Source organism: Carassius auratus, chromosome 43, assembly GCF_003368295.1.
Source record: "Carassius auratus strain Wakin chromosome 43, ASM336829v1, whole genome shotgun sequence".
NCBI classification, from domain to species: domain Eukaryota; kingdom Metazoa; phylum Chordata; class Actinopteri; order Cypriniformes; family Cyprinidae; genus Carassius; species Carassius auratus.
The window spans coordinates 9,866,790-9,883,751 of NC_039285.1; the positions used below are offsets into that span (position 1 = coordinate 9,866,790).

Below are 16,962 nucleotides of genomic sequence, written 5' to 3' on the forward strand. Positions count from 1 at the left end.
TCATTTCTAGAAATTATCTGAGTGAGAAAGGTTTAATATCTTTTTCTTTCAAGGTTTTGCATTCCATTAATCATGGCTTATGTTGATTGAAGAAAATGGAAATGAGGCTATAATGAGAAGTCAGATTTCAGATTTAGTCAGATTTCCTCTCTCTGATCTTGCTGATGTTTCTGTAAGGAGGGAAACAGATTATTTGGAACTGCCCCACCAACGCACCATTCTCAAGAATGTACTGGTCTTTTCAGGCTAACTGTAAAAATCATCATTGCACTGTAGAAGGTGGTCATATCCCAGGATGGGTAGTATTTCAGGTACATGTATTTAAAATAGGTATCTGAAATACAAAATACTATTTTGGCCAAAAATCTAATGTAATTTGTTTTTAAATACATTTAAGATTAGCATATTTTTTTAAATACATAAAATAATTTGTGCCAGTCAACCTATTTATCAGGGTGCTGATTTAGTTCAGACACACCCCCTTCAACCCCAACATTTATCATGCGATTTTTCTGGAATAAGATAAGGTGAGGATGTCATGGTCAATTGAACATGTTGATTAAAGTTAAAATAGTGCATCATTCAGATTTGCCTTCAGTTAACATGAAAGAATAAAAGAGCACTTGTTTTTATCAACTAGCTTGTCAAATGTGTTTAAAGCATTACTGCATGTTAGGGCTGGATGATATTACAATACATATCATGGCGATGATATAAAGTGTGAATCGACCAAATTTTTTGTAAATCGTTAACATCGATAGGCGATGTTGGTGTAAACAAATATATCTGCATCTTTTAAATGGCAGGAATTATTGGAACTTTGGAGTTGAAAATGAAGCATGGATTAATTAGTAATTGAATGTGATGTGCGTGGTGCAATTGCACTTATTAAAAGTGTACATGTGTATGTGTCCTCTGTAGATTCAGTGGTTGGAATTGGGTTAATACTCCTTGACAAGTTCTGTTGCTACTTTCTGATTATGTTTCTGGCTACATTTAAAATCAAAACATATTGATCATTTAATAATTGTTGTAGTGCTAAAATGTTTGTTTTCAACTTCCAAATATGTGTCCAGTAATTGATAAATAAATATATTTGATTGCTGAATATATTGACCTTAGCTCTACAATGGGGACTACAGCCCCATTGACTCCCTCTGCCAGTGGATAGATGAAAGTAACATTTGGATGTGCCAGAACTTTCTTCAGTTAAACAAGGAAAAAACTGAAGTCATTGCATTTGGAAACAAAATGAAGTTCTCAATGTGTATGCATACCTTGACTCTAGGGGTCAAACAACTAAAAGTCAAGTCAGGAATCTTGGTGTGGTTCTGGAAACAGACCTTAGTGTTAGTAATCATGTCAAATCAGTAACTAAATCAGCATACCATCATCTAAAAAAAAAACATTGCAAGAATTAGATGTTTTGTTTCCAGTCAAGATTCGGAGAAACTTGTTCATGTCTTTATCACAAGCAGGGCGGACTATTGGTTTTCTCATCGGCCTTCCCAACAAGACCATTAGACAGCTGCAGCTCATCCAGAACGCTGCTGGCAGAATTCTGACTAGAACTGGAAAATCTGAGCATATCACACCAGTCCACACAGCTTCCAGTTACATTTAGGATTGGTTTTAAAGTCAGATGTATTGCATGATTCGGGCAGAGAAAAGCTATTGCTATCAAACTTTGTTTACTTAATTAACCGAGTCAGTGTAATGGTGAAGGAATAGATCAAATAGGTCAATTGATGGAAGGTTTTATGAATACATTTCATGCTCCCTTGCATTAGAATTTTGTAGCATTTTAAAATACAAAAATACAGTTCTTTATTTTGATACTTGGTGTGGCTGCTGTATCTTTAGTTTATTTTGATAAACTTTAAATTAAGGTGTTTTAATTCAAAATACATTTTTATGTATCTTTGCCCAACCCTGTTCATATCTTTACAGATGAACAGATCTGAGAGTATCAGCTTCATCTGCCATGTCAAATCCAAAAATAAACAGCTCAAACACTCACAGACAAATATACAATATTATAAAGCATAAATCACATCCATTCTGTTTCCCTACAGTCTCTTAAGAATGATGATGCTGTGCCCAAGAAGGATGTTCAGAGGATCCTGGAGCTTAGTCACAAGCAAAGGTAAACCACTTTTTCTTATCCACTGGACAATTTTGTTGCTCTCTCTCTCTGCAGGTCCTCCCGAAGCATCTCCCACTGTGTCATTAACTCAGCCATTGATCTGAGCCATAAATCAAATTACTTACTTATAAAGCTGCAATTCTTAGTAAGATTGAGATTTAGAAGTATCACCAGCAAACTGAAGTATGCAGGCACATTAAAGGGTTACTCCACCCCGAAATGAAAATTTTGTCATTAATCACTTGCCCCCATGTTGTTCCAAACCCGTAAAAGCTCCGTTCATCTTTGGAACACAATTTAAGACATTGAAGATGAAAACCTGGAGGCTAGAGACTGTCCCATAGAATGCCAAGTAAATAACAGTGTCAAGGTCCATAAAAGTTATGAAAAGTCGTAGTCAGAATACTCCGTCTGCCATCAGACATGCAATCTGGGTTATATCAAGCGACAAGAACACTTTTTTGTAAGCAAAGAAAACAAAAATAATGACTTTATTCAATTATTATTTTTTCTGTGTCACTCCATATCCCAGTTTTGAGTATGCTTCTTCTGTGTCCTCCGCACCAAAAGGATGCGCTGTTTCTACATGTATTTACCTTTGATTTTAAATAAGACAGTGCATCCTTGGAGCGAGACAAACTGAGACAGACTCAATCCAGAATAACTGTTGAAATGTCTCCAAGACACTTCAAGAAACCTGCCTGCAAAGTTACCCGAAAGACAATGTGCAAGTGCACCAGGACAAAAGCTTTTTATAATGCATAGTGTGGTCACACCAAATGTTGATTTAATTTTGTTAAGTTAATAGAATTTGATTAATAAAATCTATTTATGGCATTGTTTTTGAGAGCATCCTCACTTTACAGTTTTAGCATTTTTACACAAGTGCCTAAAACTTTGCACAGTACTGTAGCTTTGCAGGTTTCTTGAAGCTAACAGGTTTCTTGACGTTTTGGAGACAGTTCTTCTGGATTTAGTCTGTCTCAGTTTGTTCTGTTTCTTCATGTTATTCCAGACAGACTGGATGATGGTGAGATCAGATCTCAGTACTGACTGCTGTCAGACTCATTGTACAAACAAAAATCTAACTGGATTATTACAATTAATGGCAAAAATAATGTTTGGAAATGTAGACTGCTATTTCCTACTGATACACTACAGCAAAACATAGAAATAACTGACTTAAAACCATTTTTGTTGGTGATAATACTAGTGGCCTGAAACTTTTGCATATATATGTGTGTGTGTGTGTGTGTGTGTGTGTGTATATTTAATATACTGTATGACCAGCATCAGAATTTACTTTTCAATAAAGGGGCAATATTTGCATTAATTATTATTTTTTTTTTTTACTTACAGGAAATCTTATAACTATACTATTACATGTATCTATTTCTTTTCTTCCTTTTTTGTTTTATAAACCAGTTACTTCAATTAGTCATAATACTATAGACTCTTACCAATCTCATTATTTTTTTTTCCAAAATCAACAAAAGCCATCGTTACACTGCAGAGGTGTAGTAGTAGCTGCATCTGATATAGCATTTAGATTTATTATACATTTATATATGCTGCTCATGTACACACATTTACACAAAAGTTGCATAATGTTAATAGCCTATAAATAATAATAATAATAATAATAATAATAATAATAATAATAATAAAAGGTGAAGCTGCAATATCCTGAAAATAAATCATCATTGCTGATTATTAGTCTTGATATTGTAATAATGATCATTAATGTCGATTAGGCCTAATAGAAAGGGGGAAAACATGAACCATTTATGGATTACTTTTTAGAGATAAGACAATCAAGACTTCACATTGGTTATTATTTTATTAGAATGAAAAACAAAATGGTTATTCAAATTGAGAATAGATTAGGCTACATAAAGAAATCGATCAAAAAATACTGAAGCGGTCCATGACTTTAGTCTGATGAACGCACTTTTCAAAATCTCCTGTTATAATCACTGAAGCTGCCTACATTGCACAGTAAATCTCTCTCCTGCAGTTTTCTGTTTATGCTGATTAGAGAATTTGCGAGTGCAGATTCAGAATTCAGTCAATAATAGTACGCTCTGAACAACTCCGGAGTTCTGGTGATAGTGACAAATCAAAATGCCTCTGATTGGATATGGCATTCAAAAGCTCAACAGAAACGTGTGAGATTTGTTATAATGTTCAACATTGCAAAACACATTCAAATCTGAAGCAATGTAATAAACAGTATGCTTAATATTTTCTTGGAAACTGTGGTATTTGTTTTTCAGCACTCTTTGATGAATTTAAAGTTCAAAAGCACAGTATTTATTTGAAATAGAAATCTTTTGTAACATTATAAGTGTTATACCAGTCAATATTCAACTCTAATATAATGCCTTTTTTTGTTTGTTAGTTTTTTTTAGTTTGGTGACAAGTATCTCATCTCATGTGGTGTTTCAGTCAACTTTAGATGAAATGAACTGTGAAGGAAACAGTGCTCTGAGAGACTCTTTAATGAATTACTCATTCTCACACACCAACATCAGTAATTACAGACTGTTAGCAACTGTTTACAAGCATACGCCTGTAAACATATGCTCTGCCATTTGTCGTATACATCTAAGGCGACTGTTATTTCCCAGTTTCAAGAGCAACAGTGTTCTTTAACACAGCTTTTATGACCATCTCGGTTGAATCAGATTAAATGGTCATGGGTTTTCAGTGATAGAAAACTACAGAGCACTCCAGCACACTTGTGGTGGCATCATGGCAACAGACTGGATGCATCAAGGTTCAACCATGTTGACTGTGGAGAGTAAGTGACAAAATTCAATTTCCCCCAGAGTCAGGTGTGCGTAATGGCTTCTATTTTTAACCCCAATCAACAGCAGACAGATATTGAAATTCAGGGCAGATGTGCTGAAGTTTCTGACCTTCATCTCTTGATTAAAATGACAATATGCACCTGGTAGAAAAAGAAATAGGCAGACCATCCCATGGACATTTGTGATTACACAAGTCAGAAGAATGACAATGGATGCTGTATTTCATCTGCAAGTTTGCACACGGTTATGTTTCTCTGAGGCTTAGTGCAGCATAAATAAAGTGAGGTCCAAAAATCTGAGACCACATTGAAAATCTGGGATTCATAGTCTAATAAGCTTGCAAATAAACAACATTTTACTGTGAATGAATAAGTTCATATATATATATTAGGGGTGTAACGATACGCGCATTCGTATTGAACCGTTCGGTACGAGGCTTTCGGTTCGGTACGCGGTACGCATTATGTACCGAACGGTTCGTTGGACTAATTAATTATATTTGGAAAATAAAGAAAAAATTGTGAAATATAATGATATGCGTTCAACAAGGTAGCCCAATAACCCAAACGACGTAACAGGCAACGCCCCTGACACCCCCGAACAAGAAAAAAAAAACACCAGCTTATATGTTTATGTTAGGCTACTCAGGTCAGGCGTTCGCTCACTCAGTACGCGCTGAAGGCTCGTTGCAAAATGGCCAATGCGTTTAACAGACCACAAATAGAAGATCCTCCAATAACCAACAGGTCTGGTGTTTGGGTGCACTTTACCAATCGATCGGGGCATCCAAACAAGCACGGTAATCAAAATGGACTAGTACTGTACTGTGTCGGAATTTCCTGAGCAGTACGATTCAATTAACAGGCCTGCACGTTATAGAAGAACTGTTATAAATAGAACGTATGCACGGGCAGTTTTGAAAACTCCACCTACTTTGCTCTTGGCATAGTGCAGCGCAAATCGCGTTGTATCTGAAGGGCAACGCTGAGCCCAGGATCCAGCGCCGCGCGTATCGCGTCCTGTGTGAAAGACCCTTTAGTCATTTTGCAACGAGCCTTCAGCGTGTGCTGAGTGAGCGAGCGCCTATAGTGGAAAACGCATGTTTTAAGAACATTCTTAATGTAATTTAGCCCCGTTACTATATTCCTTCACGAGCCCATTTCAGCCAGACCGTAATTCCTGCTTTGTTCCAAAAAACATAAGCCCTATAGAGAACCAATTGAGTAAAAACACACTCAATATAAAGAGTTATAGAGTTCCATATGAAAAGTTACATCTTTGTATTTGTTCATAACTACTACAACAATATAACATTTTAAATTTTTTTTAATAAGGAGCTGTTTTTGTTTTATACAGTATGCTGCTAAGAAAACACCATAGAAGATGGGTAAAGAATAGATCATTGTTCAATGTAAAAAAAAACAAAAAACATACTTTGTTGCCAATTTGTTCTTTTTGCTGTATCTAAAACGTACCGAACCGTACCGAACCGAACCGTGACATCAGTGAATCGTACCGAACCGAACCGTGAATTTTGTGAACCGTTACACCCCTAATATATATATATATATATATATATATATATATATATATATATATATATATATATATATATGAACTTATTCATTATATATATAATATATATATATATCCCAGCTTTTTGAAAAATCGTGACTATACATAAAAAGAACTGCACTGCCCAGCTGAAATGTACAGTGAAATGACGATATTCCTTTTCGCACAAATTGTAAATACAGGGTCAAGTTCTTAACAAATAAAGACATATTTTACAACAGTTCCTAGCATGATACTTCTTATGACCTCAGAACACTTCTACCATAGGGCATGATTTTTAAATTAAGATATTTTGACATTTGCATGACATGTATGTATGGCTTTTTGGATTCTGTAAAATTGCTCGATATAGCTCACCTGGAAGAGCACAGAAGTTGCGATGCAGAGAACTTGTGTACGAGTCCTTTGAAACACTAGTCACGGCTCTCAATATTTGTGTAAAACCAAACACAGTTTTAGTGTCACTCACTGGACATTTCACTTTGATGTGTGCTGCAAAACATGCAAGAACCAAAATAATTTGTGACCCTTGACCACAAAACCAGTATTAAATCGCTGGGGTATGTTTTTAGCAATAGCCAAAAAAAACATTGTATGGGTCAAAATTATTGATTTTTTTTTAATGCCAAAAATCAATAGGATTTTTAGTAAAGATCATTGTCCATCAAGATATTTTGTAAATTTCATACCATAAATATATCAAAACTTAATTTTTGATTAGTAATATGCATTGCTAATCTCTTAATTTGGAGAACTTTAAAGGCGATTTTCTCAGTATTTAGATTTTTTTTGCATCCACAGATTCTAGATATTCAAATAGTTGTATCTTGTCCAAATATTGTCTGATCCTAACAAACCAAACATCAATGGAAAGCTTATTTATTCAGCTTTCAGATATTTAAATGTATAATGTATAATGTACATGTATAAATCTCAATTTTGAAAAATTGACACTTAAGACTGGTTTTGTGGTCCACGGTCACATATTATTTTGCAGAAATTGTGCCCTGGCCCTGGGTTAAATATTTTGTTATCAGATTTTTAACTCTTTCTAAAAAAAAATCTGGAATTATGTTCATTTAAATTCTGCTTTTCATTAAAATTGTTGTCATGATCATAATAAGAAAATTAAAATATAAAATTATATTAGATTAAATGCAAAATAAAAACACTGGCAGTCTTAGACATCTGGGTCCAACTTTACATCAGAATATGTATTTTATAATTCACATGCTGATAGTAAGGAGTCATTTAACAAGCAATAATAAGTATGGCTATTATGTCCCATTAAACTAAAAATAAACTTTAAAATGAGGCTGCAAGCAGCAATTAATAGAATCCAGCAGGCATAAAAACACATTATAAAGAAGATGAAAGAGAAAGGGCCTTGACCCAAATGGTGCACTTTATGCAGGCTTGCAGTTATCTTACCTTCATGTGTCTGTGAAATTTGTTTAGGGTGACCTTTTTGTCATTTTATGATTCAAACGGTCCTTATGAGTAGTGCCCTTGTGGCGGCTTTGCACCCTCAGTGGCCTTTTGTGAAGATGGAGGTTCACTGACAATCTTACATTTTGATTTCTAGATCCATCAATGCCAATCTGTTTAAATTTTGTAAACATATGAAAGACATTTCCAAAGATGACATGTCAAAATGTGATCAATTGGATGAGCAGTCTCAAGGAGTATTTAGCCTCTGGTTTTGCCTGAAATGTCAAATAATGAAAAATATATATCTTAATTGTTGAGCTTGGTGGTCCTTGAGGCAGATTTGTTTCCTTTAATGAGAGTGACTCTCATTTGAAATATTAAGTTTTGAGCTCAAACAGTGTAGTGGGGCTGATGTTATGAATATTGCAAATTTGTCCACTAGTTGCTAGGCAACAATACATCCCATCCATCCTAAAATTACAGAGAATGCAATTAGCAACAGACCCTGCATGCATGCAAAGTTTGGTGAGTTTCACCATAGGGACAAAAAGTTAGTTAATACCAAGCTTGCCCCCTCATCCTTGCTTATCTCCAGTTATTAGTTTAATAAGTCTGTTTCTATCAAGAATGTTTGAAAGACCGAATACAATTTTTGCATGCTTCTTTTCCTTCTGAGCATTTAGTTAGCAACAACTCCAAGATTATAGTAAACTGTCTAAACAGTTCTAATGGGAAACAACGTAGATAAGTAGTGAATTTTACATTTACATTTAGTCATTTAGCAGACACTTTTATCCAAAGCGACTTACAAATAAAGATGATAAAAGCAGTCAGAACTAACAAAAGAGCAACAGTTTATAAGTGCAGATTTTAGTTTTGAACATCACAGTGCAGCTGCTTAGATTTTAGTCTTCAATCATTACTCATTTTAAAGAAAGAAATAGCGAGTATACCATGGGCAAACCCTGCGTAATATGATACGGTGTATTAATTAACATATTTGTCATTTATATGTCATCAATATTATTTATAGATATTGTTCAGTGATTTGTTATCCATTTTAGTTTATGCATTTCTGTTGTGCTCATGTTCAGAAATGACATTAAATGTGATTTAGAATGTGTGTAAGACATATAAGATAAAAGTAAGCCATTGGAGTGGCCATTGTGATCACTATTCCCCTATGCACTCTTACTCACTGTTTTCCATTTGTCTCTCTCTCTCTCTTTCTCTCTTCTCTCTCTCTATGGGTCTCATTCACAGGGATGAGATGAAGTCACTCCAGGCAGCTCTGCAGAAACAACTGGATGATGCAGCTGAACGTGCAGAGAAACAGCAGGCCACAGTGAGACCCTTTACACTGATGCGTTAAACTGTATAAATACAGTCCACTCAAACTACTACTCACATAAACTCAGCCTTTAGAGACTGTCTCAAAATACTAAGGATGATGGCCTATAGCATTTTGCCACTTACTTGTTTACTCACAGAATCATTGATTTTATTTGTCCATTGACTATCTCTCAATAGTAAAGGTTCAACAGGGGGGTTTCACAGTGGTGCCACAGAAGAACCATGTTAGCTTCCCCAAATAACTTTTCAGGCTAACTGTTCTTAAAAGGAGCTTTTAGAAAATCTAAAGAATCTTTTTGTGCGATGGAAAGTTTCCATGAATGTTAAAGGATTTATTATAGGAGAAACTAAAAGTTCTGGGTTCTTGACAAGACCAATATATAGGAATACTGGCAAATTTATATTTTAACACCCTTGAAATTTGGGGGAGAGAGAGAGATTAAATAGAAATAAAACAACCAAAAAAAGTTTATTTATTTATTTATTGCTGCATTAAAGCATGTTTCGTGAAATTTCACGACTTAACCATTTTGATTGTTTAATTCATTATGCTGCGTCACCACATCATCCTCTTTACGTACCCCTGTCTAAAGTCATTACCAGGAAAACATAGGAATCCTCATTAAAGTCAGTGCGATGACATTGAATGTCCAGAGAGAGTCTCTTCTATTTTAAGCATTTACCTTTAGGTCTGGAAGTGTTATGTTACAGTAATTATGGAAAACTGTAGGAAGCACCTTTCTAACTCTGTAGAAGATACACACTTATTTGCATGCAACTTTTCTTGTTTCATCTCTGTGTGTGGCTGCGTGCAGTACTGCGGGGAATAGAGGCACAGTGGCTCGTGTTCGGAATGAGAATGAATCACTGAGAATTAGCATTTCATCAGCTCTGGCCATTCTTTCCATTCTATGAACAGTTAACCACCAATTGACACCAATTCCAGATAGCAAAGCCGATTCACAACCCCAGATATATTCACAAACCGCAAGAATGTTGCCGGTCAGTCTGGGGTATGTTAACATTTTACACTGCTGTGGAAACGGCCCAGTGATCTTTTGTTTGCCTGTAAGTGTCTTTTTATGACAACCTTTTTATTATCTAGCTATTATGTTGACCCGTTAGGATTTTCCTGAGGCTATTTTGGTAAGATGAACAAAGTCCATATCAGCTTTTTAAAACTGCATATTCAAAACTCATGCTCTAAAGAGAGTTTTATCTTCTTAAAGGAAAAGTTATTTTTTAAATAAAAAAATCTTCCATCATATATTTTTTTATGTTTCATGTTCATGAGGCTTCATGTCATTGACATTCTTCTGCAAAACACGTAAAACAAAAAATCTCTTAGTGTTTTTTGTTCCATACAATGATTGTTCCAGTGATGTTTTGGCACCCCCTGATTTCCATTATGTGGACAAAAACATTGAAACGATGTTCTTTGAATAGGGAATGAGCTGCTCTATAGATGAGACACAATGGGAATGCTGATTGTCTGAAGCCCTAATGGAATCCACCAATTCACTGGCTGATGGCGCAGGCGCCACCTCAACATCAGTATATCACCCATTCTAATATTAACAACCACGCCATCCGCTCCTCAGATTTCCTGCCAAAGAAGTCCTGTCTGTAGCACGAGGAGCTTGGCAGTGAACGTAATTTCATTCCCTATTCAGAGAACATGGGTTATGCGAGTAACCTGAGTAATTCTCTTTCAAATGTTTACTCAACCCTGCGTAGCACTCGCAAAGCTAAGCACTGCCATATCTGGCCCAATGAAAAATAAACCAGGTCAAACGGCTGGTTCAAACTGAGATAATCTAGGATCCAGGAGCTGCATCTAAATCCAAGATATAAAACCTGATAAAAGTGTGAGCAGAGGACCGTCCTGCCAGCACACAGATATCGTCCAGAAGAACTCCTCTGAAAAGAGCTTGAGAGGAAGTAACATTCCTGGTAGAATGAGCTCCAGTACTTAGTGGTGAAGAGAGACACCGCATCTTATATGCAAGTAAGATAGCATCGCTTACCCAATGAGAAATCTTATGTTTTGATGTGGTGAGCCCACTGTGGCCAGCACCAAAACACACCAACTATTGGGAGGAATTGCGCCATTGGCTAGATTGGTCAACATAGAGCTTTAAATAGAGCAGGTGAAGCCTCTCATCCTCAACAGAAGCAGAAGGAGGAGGATAGAAGGGATGAAGCATGACCACCTTAGAGCGAAATGACGTTGACCTTTGGGACATAACCACCTGGGCTGTAGGAGTACCTTAACAAGGCCCAGAGCAAACTACTGTACATGCATGACTCGCTAAAAGAGAGAGTCTGCAAATCACCTAAGCATTTGATAGAAGCCAACGCCAACAGGAGCGTCACCTTAAGGGCCAGAATTTGTTCAGGAGGTGACTCCAAAGACTCAAAAAGCAATTCCAATAAGACCTCCAGGACATTAGAAAAGTTCCAGGTTGTGCTGGCCTCAAACACCTAACCCCATGCATAAATGCATGAGCCGAACACAATGACTCACAAACCTTCCACTTTAAAGGATAAAGCCTCATAGTAGAAGGAGCCCTAGCATTACCAATGGTTTCCTGAGCATTCACAAGGAATAGACCAGAAATCTCAACTGATCGCCCTTGATCAGCCACACCCAAAGCCTAAAAATCTTGGGCAGAGGATGCCAGATCCTGCCCTGGAGTTTAGACAGTAGGTCTTTCCGTTTGGAATCTCCCATGGGGTATGCTCTAGAAGACGAACTAGCTCCAAGAACCACATCTGGGATGGGGCTATCAACAGGAGGTGGATTCTGCACTACCTCATTCTGCAGAAGACTGGCGGAATCAGCTTGATCGGAGGAAATGCCTCAGATCTGACCACGAGTGAGCAAAAGCATCTATTCTCCGAGGTGTCAGGTGACATTGGGAGAACCAAAGGGGACATTTCTGCAATATACCTCCAACTTCACCATCCATTCCTTCGACCCGAGCCGAATAGGAAGTCTGCTGCGAGGTTCGGAGCCCTGAGGACTTGAACCACTCTTAGTGAAAGAAACCTGTAATGAGCTCAAAGAAGGAGGCAGCATTGAATGAACCTATAAAGAGAATTTAAGAGAATATATTTTTGTCAATACATTGGAAGTCATTGGTAACTAAAACTGTTTGGAAAGGCATAATACTGAATAAATTATGAATTCATTTTTGGGTGAACTGTCTTTCAAGATTAATTTAGAAACCCAAATGAAATTAATCATGAACCTGAATGTGATTTGACAAATCAAAACATGTTTAGTCAAGACATTCCCTTAATTTATACTCAGATTCCATATAGTTCACAAACAAAGCTGCATGAAAATGGGAAATGAGGAATAGGATATTGTTCTATTGTAATCCAAAAAATCAAAAATCAATATCAATACGTGAGCTTGTGGACTGAATTAAATTAAAGTGCTAATCAGAATGAATACACCCGAAGGTACGCTGTTGCCGTATTGTATGGAACTGCGTACAGCTGCTCGACCTCAGTATTTAGATGTGTTGTTATTTTTCCACAGTGCCTGCCATGGCTGAAGGCAGGAGAGAGAGAATAAAAGTTGAGGTAGTTTGACATTCAGGGCTGAGCTGGGTGAATAAGGAATAAGGAGCAATAGTGGAACGTTGTATTTGACTGGAGTTGTGGTTCACCCTCAGGGCTGTAAACACTTCGGATTCTTCTTTGGTTGTTTTTACCATGCTCTGGATTGTTTTGGGAAACCTTCGCTTTCACATTTGTATTCCATATAGGCTTCTGTTGAAATATTTTTAAATGGTTCTCTTTTCATTTGAGGTCAGTTCACCAGGGGTAAACATGATTGAGGTTTTTCATGAATTTACATTGCAGTTATACAGAGCAAATTTACAGTGCAATCTGATCTAACTTAATTTCATTCTTTCTTTATTATTTAAATCTGTAAATCCCCAAATCAAGCCTGCAAACAAGTGATAAATTATGAATTATTAAATGTATATACCACTCTGAATAATCAAATAAATTAAATTACAATGATAACTGTGCAATTTTTACTATTTATTTTTGCATACTGTAAATTACTGTGCAAAGGTTCTTGGTCGGTAAGTTTTTATTTATTTATAAATTTGTATTTATTTATTGAAGTATAAATATAATACTTTTATTCAGCAAGGGTTAAATTGATTCTTTCGTTTGGGGTCGGTAAGTTTTTATTTATTTATTAATTTGTATTTATTTATTTAAGTATAAATATAATACTTTTATTCAGCAAGGGTACATTAAATTGATTCTTTTGTTCTTTGGATCTTGTCAAATCAAAGAATCCTATAAAAAAGTATCACATTTTCCACACAAATAATAAATGGCATAAAGGGTAGAATATATGAAAACATAAAAAATATATAATAATTATTTAGATGGAAAACACTTTGTAAAATAAAATACAAATATTTCTTAAATATTACTGTTTTTTGTTTGACTTCAAAAACATTACAATTTTGCGAACCCTTTTTGAATGGTAGTGTTCATTTAACGGCAAACATTTTTTACTTAAATAAGATAATCATCCACAATTTATGATGCTTTTTCTGTAAAAAATGCTGCTGGGGCTTTAATATGCAAATTTCCCTCCCCTCTCCCTTCCATGCAGATAAAGTTCTTAAAGATGGAGATGGAAAAGAAGACCAAAATCATCAAAGACCTTCAGCAAGAGGTACGGTTTTATATTTATTTATTTATTTATTTATTTATTTATTTATTTATTTATTTATTTATTTATTTTTAGGAAGTATTATTAATGTATTTATTCTGGATATAAATTATTCCTCAGAACATAAAATAAATATACTTTTTTAATTTTTAATAGCAGCATTTATGTGAGATTAAATGTGAAATAAAATAAAATAAAATGAAACAACATTAAATGCTTTCATTCATCAAAGAAAACAATCACCAGCCACAGCAGTTTCTTTTTTCAATGGTGGGTCGTAAATTAATGTAAAAAATCTAAAAATGGCATGATGTTATGTTCTAACTACTGTAGTTTGCAGTGTTGTGCAAGGTAACATCTATGGTGAAATTACTTTTAATTAAACATAAAATGGAAACTGTCCCTTGGTACAACTAAAGTCGTAGATGATGACGGCATAATAACTATTTATTTGTCAGGTTATATCACTTAACCCAATATTGAATTTTGCTTATATCTCGATTTAGCATCATAGTTTCACTAAATAGGGTATGAAAAGACAAAGCAATAATTAAAATGATTTAGTTCAACTAAAAAAGGAAATTTGGTCATAATTTTCTCACCCTCATGTCGATCTAAACCTGGATGACAACTCTGGATGTCATTGGCTTTCATTGTAAGGACTAAAAACTTTTTTTTTTATTATTATTATTTTTTTAAATACCTTTTTTTATGTTCTACAGAATACAGAATTTCATACAGGTTTGAAACAACATGAGGCTGAATAAATAATGACAGAATTCTGATTTTTAGGTGAACCGTCCCTTTAAGGTTATAGCGTTCAAATTTGACTATTTTCAAGGCTGTTGTTTGAAGTGTCTTGACTGCACTGTGCCCTATCTGCTTGGGTGGATCCTTGTGTCATTGCAGTCTTTAGCAGGCCAACCACATGTCACTTTTAATGACAGCTGCCACTTTTCTTATAGACTTGGGTACTCATTCTTCTTCAGAGAGGGGTAGATATGCAAGTGTGTGGATTTGACACTCAGCCAATTCCACCTCATTGAATCGTATTGCAATGCTATTCTGCTTCATTACCTCAAACACTCTTTCACTTGCTTTCAGACAGTCCCTTCCTTCCTTTCTCCGTTCTTATGCTTTCTCTTTCTCTCACAGTCACTTTAATGTAACACCTCTGTGTTCCACCAGCTATTATATATTTCCAAGTCAATTTGTTGGTGAGGGCCACTGTGACTCGTTACACAGCAGGTGTTGTAATTACAATAAAAGTAGAAAAGAGCCTGTTGAACTTTCAGCGTTAATTTAATGGCGGAAGCAACGAACATATGGTATGAAAAGCAAGTGTTCTGCTGAGATAATGGCTTTGCCATTTTTAGTTGTTTTGAAATTTTCTGTCAAACGTCACTTGGTGGAAGTAAGTGAAAATCCTCAATGTTTTTACTCCCCACATGAATGAATTCTGTAATTTAGTTCAATTCAATCAAAACTGCTTTTAGTTAGAGAAATGCATTGAAATATTGGAATTTTGCGATCACATGAAGTAAATTCAGACCCCATTTTATTTGTGGTGGTGTGTCATTTGCTCCCATTTTTATCAAATATTTATTTATTTTAAATACAAATTTGAGGGGGATAAGTGCAATGTTAGCTAATCAACTCTCTGAAGGGCGTCTCATTATGTTTCGCATATGTGCACTCTATACAACGTCACTGCCTCTTGATTTTTAAACAGAATGGGGGAAAAACCCTTTACAGCACAGCACCAAAATTCATGTTAGCGGTTAAAACTGTTGAGACAAATAAATCTTCAGCATCCAATATTGTCTGTTTGTGTCTTCTGCAGTTACTCATGTTCATTTGGAATGACCCTATAAAAAGTGTCCCATTCCTGCAGTGCCCTTCAAAATGCTATTTGAAATGTGCCCTTGATCTTCACATAAATATCACACAGAAATACAAGACATTTCTTATTAACTGACTCCATTAGATTAACATCAGTAAGTTGGTATATGTGTGTATATGTAAGTAATATTGTAAAATACTGTATTATTTCAATTTAAATATATTTTAAAATGTGATTTATTCCTGTGATGGTAAAGCTGAACTTTCAGAAGGTATTACTCAACGTGAGTGTCACATGATACTTCAGAACTCATTTTTAATATGCTGATTCGGTGATCAAGAACCATTACTTATTATTATCAGTGTTGAAAACAGTTGCTGTGCTTGATATAAAAAATTTAATTTGTCCTTTGCAGAAAAAAAAGAAAAAAGAAAGAAAGCAATCAATTAATCGATCGATGAATTGAATGAAAAAGCTTATTTTTGAATGGTATTTAACATGAGGTCCCAGTTACTAAAGACATTTTTGCTGGTGATGTATGACATGCGTCAAAACATATTGCTTGTGTTAATTTTGTCTCTCAAGAACCTTATTACCAGAAATCTAAGAACCTAATTATCCAGTTGTGTTAATTACTAAAAAGGTTTTGTTAATATGATTACTCCATGGACACAATCTGGTTTTGTTTATGCTGAATACAAAAATACTGTTGCATCATTGTTGTCTTAACATTTGAATGCATACTGCATGTTCTGTTATTATGCACTAAAATAATTACAGGTAATTGTACTTCTATTGTCACTAACACTAATTGCAGGATTGTTGCTGGGTTTTAACTGCAAAACAACACTGAAACCAAAAACAAAAACAAGTAGAGTCGCAATTTTAGAGAAAAGCCTCTGAAAATGTAGTAATTTTTGGGGGGCCCAATTATCATCAGAAAGTCCTTCGAAATCCTGGTGGATCTGAAACTGGGTGACATTGCCACTAAAAGCGTATAGATTTGCATCTGAGAGCAACACAGAGACAAAGGAAGTGAGAAATCGAGGCAGAGAGAGAGATAATGAGAGAAAAAAATAAAAGCAAA

General features: G+C 35.3%; 1 protein-coding gene across 1 annotated transcript in view; it reads left to right on the forward strand.

The window, feature by feature from the left end:
- Positions 1–16,962, forward strand: part of LOC113061659 (leucine zipper protein 2-like) — a 106,910-nt gene that overhangs the window by 60,874 nt on the left and 29,074 nt on the right. Inside the window, exons 3-5 of the mRNA XM_026230970.1 lie at positions 2,076–2,146; positions 9,229–9,310; positions 13,973–14,035. Of these exons, the coding sequence (XP_026086755.1) occupies positions 2,076–2,146; positions 9,229–9,310; positions 13,973–14,035 (216 nt within the window). The remainder of the gene's footprint in view (positions 1–2,075; positions 2,147–9,228; positions 9,311–13,972; positions 14,036–16,962) is intronic.